The sequence below is a fragment of the Carlito syrichta genome, unplaced genomic scaffold (genome assembly GCF_000164805.1).
Source record: "Carlito syrichta isolate Samal-C Ts95f unplaced genomic scaffold, Tarsius_syrichta-2.0.1 Scaffold118186, whole genome shotgun sequence".
Classification (NCBI taxonomy): domain Eukaryota; kingdom Metazoa; phylum Chordata; class Mammalia; order Primates; family Tarsiidae; genus Carlito; species Carlito syrichta.
Genome location: NW_007062282.1, coordinates 160186 through 169220, shown reverse-complemented (window position 1 = coordinate 169220; position 9035 = coordinate 160186). Strand labels below are relative to the sequence as shown.

At 45.1% G+C, this 9035-nt stretch overlaps 1 protein-coding gene across 3 annotated transcripts in view; it reads right to left on the bottom strand.

The window, feature by feature from the left end:
* Positions 1-318, bottom strand: part of SRP72 (signal recognition particle 72) — a 35992-nt gene extending 35674 nt beyond the window's left edge. For all 3 annotated transcript variants that reach the window (XM_008047927.2, XM_021707482.1, XM_021707483.1), the window contains exon 1: positions 157-318. In XM_008047927.2, coding sequence (XP_008046118.1) covers positions 157-283 — 127 coding nt within the window. In that variant the 5' untranslated portion in view covers positions 284-318. The remainder of the gene's footprint in view (positions 1-156) is intronic.
* Between the last annotated feature and the right edge of the window lie 8717 nt (positions 319-9035).

Sequence of the window (9035 nt, the reverse complement as noted above, 5' to 3'; positions counted from 1 at the left end):
CCGGCACCCGGGCCCGAGCCAGGCGTGGGGGAAGGGAAGCGCGCGGGGGTCTCGCCGCCCCGCGTCTGCGCGAGGGGTCGCGCGCGCCGGAAGCAGGCCGCATCCTCCCGCCGGCTGTCTGGTCAATGCTCGCCCCGGCACCCGCCCGACACTCACTCTTGCCGACGGTCTTGAGAGCGCGCGTGAAGTCGCCGTTCTGGCCATAGCGGTTCACTTCGCTCCACAGCGCAGGCACCGAAACCCCGGCCCCGCCGCCGCCGCCGCTGCCGCCGCCGCTCGCCATCTTGGAGGAAGGGAGGGGCGGGGCGGGGCGACCTCTGCCCCGGAAGAGGATCCCGGGGCGGGCCCCGCCGGGGTGGAAGCCGAGGATCGCCCAGCCTCGCGGCCCCGGGAGCGTCTTCAGCCGCGAGACGGCGTCCGAAACGTGAGCGTCCGCTCCTGGGGCGAGACATTCGCGTGGACGGAGTGGCGACGCCCCGCCGGGAGTGGGTCTGGAGGAGAGAGGCCTCGGGCGCCGGCAGGGGACTAGAAGGGGCTCTCCGGTGTGGGTTCGAAGCTGCGGGCTTCCGGGCGACCGCCGAGGTCGGGGCGTGTCCGGCCGGGGGGCGGGGCGACCGTCCGCGGGAGAGCAATAAAAGCCATGACTGGCCAGGCTCGGTGGCTCAGCCTGTCTTCCCAGCCCTTTGGGAGGGCGAGGCGGGTGGATGGCCTGAGGCCGCGGGTTCGAGACCAGCCCGGGCAACTTGGTGAGACCTCGTCCCTACAATAAATGAAAAACCAGCCGGGCGTGGTAGCGCGGGGAAAAAAAAAAAAATCCTTGAATGAAGGGCGACTCGGAGCCGTAAGGAAGCGAGTGAAGGAGAAAGCCCGGCATCCGCCCGGCTGCCCGGTGGTGGTGGCTGGGAGTACAGCACCTAGGAATCGGCATTTCAAAGGGGTCGCTCTCTCTTTTTTATTTATTTATTTTTTTTGAGTCGGGGTCTCCCTCTGTCGCCCAGGCTGGAGTGCAGTGCCATGATCACGGCTCGCGGCAGGCTGGACTTGCTGGGCTCAGGGGATCCTCCCGCCTCGGCCTCCCGAGTAGATGGGACTACAGGCGCGCATCTCCCACGACCGGCTAATTTTTTTTTCCTCCTTAGCTGTTTTTGTATCGTCGGGGTTTCGCCATGTTGCCCCGGGCTGGTCTGGAACTCTTGGGCTGAGGCAGTCTTCCCGCCTCAACCTCCCAAAGTGTGGGATTACAGGTGGGAGCCACCGCACCCGGCTGATCTTAAAAGACGATTAAGAGAACCCGGGGTCGGTCCTGGGGAGGAAATTTCAGCAGAGAAGTGAACGTCGGGAGAGGTACAGAAGAGGGAAAGAATCCCCAGTTGCAAAGCACGTTCGATGAAAACTCCTTGGTCCCAGTTCAGGAGCTTATTTGCGATGAGGCTGGGAGGGTAAGTGGGGTGGAAATACCCAGGTCCAGTTCCTGGCTCTGCGACTGTCTAGATGCCAGGCAGTGCCAAGGTTCTTAGCCGCGTGGAATCTCAGATTTCCTGACTATACATAGGGGTAATATGTTGGTTCTAGGGAGATAAGAGAATTCATGCGTCTGGTGCATAGTAAGCACCCAAGCAACGCAGAGGCATAAGGAGCTTAGGGTTTGTACAAGACCTTAAACATCAAGGTGTGTTCCGAGGTGAAAAGGGAGTGGATATCTGTTGATGTGGCAGCATTTTATGGAACGGCCAACACTGCAGAGCGTACCTTATCATGACTTTCACAGCCTCTGCGACTTCCTCTCTCCCAGCAATCTAGCTAACTCCTTTGCATACTTCAGTCTTTTCTATATCGTTCTTGTTCTGAGTTAAAAGTCGCTTCGTTGAGGAAGTCTTTGACCCTGCAGACTGGGCAACATTCTGGTTACAGGTTCTGGTTCTCTCACAGGGCTCTCTGCAGAGCACTGGGCATCGTTCAAGGCCTGTCTTGCTGTGTGGGCTACAGTTCAGTGAGGCCAGAGACCATATTTGCCCTGCTGACTGCAGTATCCCCAGGATCTGACACTCTGCATGGTTGTTACTCAGTTTTTAACTCTGAGTGGTTGCTTCATATTTTTCACTTAACCTCTGAGTTCCTTGAGGGCAGAAACTGTGCACAGCTCCCGGCTGTGTTGTGCCTGCCCTGCCGCTCTCCCGTCTGGTCAATGCATTCCAATGCTAAGGCAGCACCGCAGGAGGCTTGAACTCCAGGCCCCGGAGGGTATAATTCTTGTGAATTAGTAAATCACGAGAAGAGCTTTGGATGTTCAGTGACTGTGGAATTGTCGAAGGTTGCAAGCCAGTTAATGCCTAGGTTTCGGGCAGGGGGTTTTAGATGACATAGGGTATACCCCAAATTTTGTTGGGTTTTGTTTTTCTGAGATTTTGAAGATCCCATCAGTCTCTCCAAAGGTGTTTGTATCCACCCTCCCCTCCAAAAGTTGAGAACCACTGCCTTAGTAGAGCTTTCTGTTTAGAATATTGACTTTGTGTAAGGATTGGCAGTTTGGGTTTGTTTCAATCTGATCCCCGTGTGCTTCCTCAGAATTCCTCTGCTAGGAATTTCTGATTCACTATCTTGCTGTCACTCTCCTGCCCTCATGATAAAATCCACTTGCAAAACCTTACAGTAGGTTTTTCTGTGATCTGACCTCTGCTTGCCACCTCCCCAACTGAAAGGCGTCTTGTGTTACTCATTCCCTGGCCCCCTTGCAAGATTTACTTCTCTAATATTAAGTGCCATTTCACGTCCCCATACCTCTAGGAATTTGTACTTTTATTCATTCAACAAACTTTTGAGAGTCTTATTATATTAACTGCTAGGAATACAACTGACAACAAAGACAATGGTGTACTCGTGGAATTTATCTTCTAGTTGGGAGAGCTAGGCAATAAGACAAATATATCCTATATTTAGTGGTAATAGAGTCTATGAAAAAAAATTGAGTATAGACTGGAGGGTTAGAGTCCTTTACGTTAACAGTATAAACTTCTTTTAGAGCAGATAGCTTTTCCTACTTTAAGTGTTCACAGTACCATGTCCTTATTCCATATTAAGACTTTTTTTTTTTTAGTTGAGGTCTGACCCTGTCACTCAGGCTTGAAGTGCAGTGGAATAATCATGGCTCACTGCAGCCTCAAATTCCTGGTTTCAGGTGATCCTTCCACCTCAGCCTCCCAAGTAGCTGGAAATACAGGCGTGTGCCACCATGCCTAGCTAAATTTTGTTTTTGTTTTTGTAGAAACAAGTTCTCGCTATGTTGCCCATGCTGGTCTCAAACTTCTGGGCTCAAGCGATCCTCCTGCCTTGGTCTCCCAAAGTGCTGGGATTACAGGTAAACCACTACCCCCTGGCTTAACATGTTTAAAAGTTCTCTCTAGCTGTTGTTTGCACAAGAGGAGAAGCAGAAACTGGTTAAGAGACTATTTATTATAGTCCAGGTGAGGGATTTTGTGACCTTTAACATGCTACAATTTTTGTGCCTCAATTTTATCACGTGTCAAATGGGACTAATAGCACCACCTGCCTCCTAAGTGTTGTGAAAATTAAATACTGTAAGTCTATATATGTAAAGCACATTCCAGCATGAGAGTATTACGTAATAGCCATTTGGAAGACTATGTAGAGGATGGTGTGAGTGAAATTAATTCACCATGAAAATTACCTTGACTTCAATATTCCCATCAGCTGATTTAATTTCTAAAAATATGTGGTATGCATGGTGCATCCAGACTTCCTACCTTTTCAGCCCAGCAGTCCTTAGGCCATGGGAAGTGACTGCTTTTAATGGTGTGTTTGTATTCAACTTCCCACACCTCAAGTACTTGAGGTGGAGTTGTTAATTTTACATTGTGATACAGTAGAAATTGTGGAATGAGATGCAAAATATTTATCAAGCAGATCAGTCTTTTGAGCTTAGGTTCTCATATGTAAAATGGAGCTAAGTGTTTCTTCTGTTTGGCTTAGAGTTGATGACAAGCTGTACATGGAATCTTCTCAGAAACCAAAAATGGCCGAATCCACTAATGTAAAAATAAATTTTGAGTGCCTGTTTGGTGGTTAACTTTATACGTCAACTTGTCTAGGCTAAGGGATGCCCACAGAGGTGGTGAAACCACTTCTGAGTTTGTCTGTGAGGGTGTCTCTGAAGAGACCAGCATTTGAATCTGTAGACTGAGTAAAGATTGGCCTCACCAGTGTGGGTGGGCATCATCCAGTCCTTTGAGGGATGGAATAGCACAAGGAGGAAGGGTGGATTGCTGGGGCGTCCGTCTTCTACCCTCAGACGCTGGTGCTCTGGGTTTCCAGGCCATCAGGCTTGGACTGGAACCGCACACACTGGCTTTCCTGAGCCTTCAGTCTGCAGAAGGCATATCAGGGGTCTTCTCGGCCTCCCTTTAGCTGTGCCAGTTCCCCGTAATAAACCTGTGTATCCAATTGGTTTTGTTTCTGTGGAGGACCCTGGCTGATACAACCTACTATATAAGAAGCTGCAACTGCAATCATGTCAATTTCTGCTCTCAATGAGTCTGGGAGTCTTCCAGGGTCAAACAATTTCAAAACACTATATGAAGTTCCACAAGCCCACTGAAAGCACAAATGCCCAGCTGGGTGCAGTGGCTCATTCCTATGACCCTAGCTACTTGGGAGGCTGAGGAGGAAGGATTGCTGTGGTAAGCTGTGATTGTGCCACTGCATTCCAGCCTCAACAACAATGAGATTTCCAACAACAACAAAAATATACATATAAACACCCAAAGATGGCAGACCAGGTAGATTTAAGTTACTTTTACAAGCAGTAGAAATACATTCAAATATTTACTCTAGCACAAATAAACTAGTACTACTGAGGATATATGCAGTCTACTAAAAAACTAATAATGAAATTGATAATGACCATTGAGAAGAAAGGTCAGAACCATCCATCAGTCTGAATAAAGGCTAACTTTCTCAAGTTCTGCACAGAAATAGGTAGCATCTTTGCTAGGTAAGGGTAAATAAGCTGAAAGAACAGCACATAACTATTCAGAGACTATGAAGCCCAAGTTTAAAGATGTTAACCTCTTAAATCTTTGTTCTTGCAACTAGCACAAGAAAAAGTTTAGCACACATGAGTTTTACAGGTCACCCATCTCTGGAATATAAGCTGGGCATAGCATATTGGAAGATTAAGTGTGAGGGAAATAAAGTGTCAAATGACATCCCCTATTCTGGAGCTCACATTCTAACAGAGAACTACTTGTAGCCATTGTGGTGACAGAATGCATCATGGAGACAGTGAAGATGAAGCTCTAGTAACTAACAAGATTTTAATGATAAAAATGGCCTTCAAAGAACTGGAGCTACAAGTGTGTGGCAGTCCATGGATAGGCTTCAAGAGAACCTAAGAACTAATGAAATCTATTGGTACATTTTGTAAGTGCAGTTTTTTGTGGAGAGGGCCAACAGTATATTTTCTTAAATGTCTATGGTAGGCCAGGTATGGTGGCTCATGCCTATAATGCCAGAACTTCGGGAGGCCAAAGATTACCTGAGACCACAGGTTCGTGACCAGCTCAGAAAACTTGGTAAGACCTCATCTCAACAATAAATCAAAAAATTAGCTGGGTGTGGTGGCGCATGCCTGTAGTTCCAGCTACTTGGAAGGCTGAGTTGGAAGGATGGCCTGAGCCCGGTAGGTTGAGGCTGTGGTGGCCGTGAACCTGCCACTGCATTCCAGCCTGGGTGACAGAGTGAGACTCCAATTCAAAAAATAAAAGTCTATGGTACAAAATAGATAAAACTTACCTTTTGTGTATTTTTAATCTATTTTCTTTCATCTATTTTATATTAGATGTTAAATGTTAGAAGGTCTTGGGGAGTCATCCTGGAAAAGGCTGGGTTGAGAACGGGCACTGTTGGGAGCCAGCCTTGGAGGCCTACCTGATTAACAGAGTCCTGGTGGGCCGAAGACCCCGGGCCGCAGGGCAAGCCCGGGAAGCTGAGGCCCATCTGTCTTCCACCTTTGCTGTTTGATACCGCCAAAGAATTCTGTGCAGTCGTGGAAGAAGAAACTGGCATGTTTATGTGAAGTACTCACAGCTAACCTGGAAATGTCATGGTTCATTTTTCCATTTTCCCACTATGCCGCTTGGCCTTTTCTAACATATGCAAGGGTTAAACTCTGAAGCACATCAAAAACGCTTTCTTTCACTTGGTTATAAGTTACTAGATATTGCTTAAGTAATAGATGATATAAGTATTCACTCCTTATTTGACTTAGAATTATGTAGTTTAGTGTTTAGACATAAGGTTTTTTAGAAGCACAAGTTTATAGTAAGTTCATTATGAATTCATTATAAGTTCTAACACTTATCTAGGAGTTATGTAGATGACTTATAACACTTTTCACTGACTTAGGATAAAGATTATTAGTTAAGGTTTTTACTTAATTCAATAGTTAAAACTCTAAGTTCTTAAACATTTATAAAGTGGGTTTTCACTGAACTCATAATATACTAATCAGACACTTTTATGATAGATTAGCTAAAGACAGAAAGCAACCTTGGGGGCCTGGAAAACATTACTAAAGCTTCTTTTGAGTTCTCTTTAGAAACAAACACTGCAGGATAAGAGAAAAATAACAAAGACACCTGGACAAGAGAGGCGATCACAAAGCTCTGAAGGTCATAAAAGCCCCAGATGGGAAAACTACTGCTACATGAAGAACTTTGCACTTGGAAACTTTCTTAAGACATTTCAAGGACTGTAATTCGGGACTTTGAACTAAAACTATCATTTTTGGCTTTATGATAAAGACTCATTAACTAAAAGTAGATAGTGTTCTTGGCTTGTTTGTCGCTTCTAGACCACTAGATGGTGGTAACTTATAAAGCATATGTACGTGAAGGAGTTTTCTTTGTCTTGCCCCTTTATGAATGGTATAAAAGCTCTGTGTTAACTAACATTAAATTGTCATCTGTTCAGGAATCAGGTGTCCAAGTATATTATCTTCATCTTTTGCCTATCTGTCTCTCCTTCAGGAAATCTCACAACCCTTGTGGGGCTGGACCCCCGCAGGGCACTTTTATCAGGATAATGCTGAATTTGATCCTCACTTGAGACTTTTGTACGGATAGAATAAGACAGGGTGAATTCAAGGGCTAACCAGAAATTAAAACCAACATGACTTGATGATGGATGAGATGAGAAAGGTCAGAGAAAACCATCAAAGATGAAATGAAGCTTCCTACGTGGCAGTGAGTGAACCAAGAGTTACAGGGTTGGTGGAAGATAAGACAGCAAGGAGCATGCTGGCTGTGATATGTGTGCCCAGGTAACAGACAGGGAGAACGGACGACTGAAAGCAAGCCTGGAGGCAGAGCTGGGAGTCAATGATGTTAGTTTTAACTGAAGGAATTCATACGGCCTGTCAGTACTAATAAACAAGGGAGAAAAATCTAGATTGGAGAACACCAATACTTAAGGAAGAAGTGTGGGGGGAAAAAGCGATCAAGACTGAGTGTCCAGCCCAAGAACAAAGGGGTAAATCACACCCCATGGGTGAGATGAAACAAGTACGAGGAGAGCAGCTTATGAACAGCTGAGAGATGGTGAAATATAGACAGTGAAGGTCAGTACCAGGGACTTCACGTTTTGGAGGACACGGGTATCATTGAAGATAACTGCCCCCTTCTCATAAAAATGAACATGTCCATAGAATGTTACATCTAATTTCAAATGGTTCATGGCCACCCAGATTAACACTGAGCAATCTAGAACATTCTTAGGGCTGTGTAATGTAAGTGATTTCCAGATACTGGTGTATGAGTTGAAGGTGAACTGTAAGATTTCATTGATGCTTAACAAAAAGAAAAAAGGTATAGTGGAATAAGGGTAAGTTTACATAACAGTCTTTAATATGCCACTTCACTCTGTCTAGATTTTCCATGTTGCTGTGAGCTCAGTGGCACAGTAGCTGATACTGGGAGGTGGCAGGAAATCACAAGGTAGCCATGGTATACCAAGAAACATAAGGAGCCAGCGGAGCAAGAGATGAAGAGAACAGAGACTCAGTTTGTGTAATAGTAAAGTGAATCTGAAGAGCAAATCTGGAATGTATATTTGATGAACATGGCAAAGATGAATGGTAGCTGCAGTGCAATGGGATCAATTCAGACCAAATCATGTTAGGTCAGATTCAAATAACACACCTGGTCCTACGAAAGTGAAACTTGCTAGGTCCATTGCCTGGATTTATACTATTTAAGAAACTAACTATGGTTGTTGACTGGGGAAAATGATGATAGGGTGCTGATTGTTGGTGTGGCTAAAATAGGTTAATTATCAGAATGAAAAGTTTATGATCCAAAGAGGCACCCACATACACAGCCAGGTAAGATTTACTAAGTCTATCCTTTAGGATGGCAAAGACAACTCTACTTTCTTCCATAGACAATTGCCCTAACATTCATCAGAGGTCTCACAAAAGTCCCCAGTCCCCAACTTCCACAGTGCCCCTCCACCCTACTTCGTTCTTGTGTCACACCTACCCCTGGTTCCAATCTCAACTTTTCTTAAAAAAAAAAAAGTCCATAGGATAAAGATACATATAAATACACATTACTTTCTGAAATACTGCCTACAAATAAAAAAGCTGCCCTTAGAATTTTGTAGAGACCTTAAAGTGAAAGAACTATATCGCTCTTACTACCTAAGGTATAGCCATTTTAACTTTCTAAAGCTTACCGGTGAGCTATAAAAGGCACAGCATTAACTTTAGAGCTTTATAAGACAGTATTAGTATTTATTTTATTTTATTGTTTTTCAGAAAGCAGGATTTATTGGGAGGACAGAAAAGTTCCTACAGTGGGAGGGGACCTGAAGGGGTTGCCCAGTATTAGCATTTATAAAACATTTATTATCTATCTAAAAATAACCATACAGTGGGGGAAGAGTCACTTTAAAATGTCCTAATAATAATTTCACTACTTGTGATGAAATATTAATAAGCAAACTGACATTCTACTAATCCA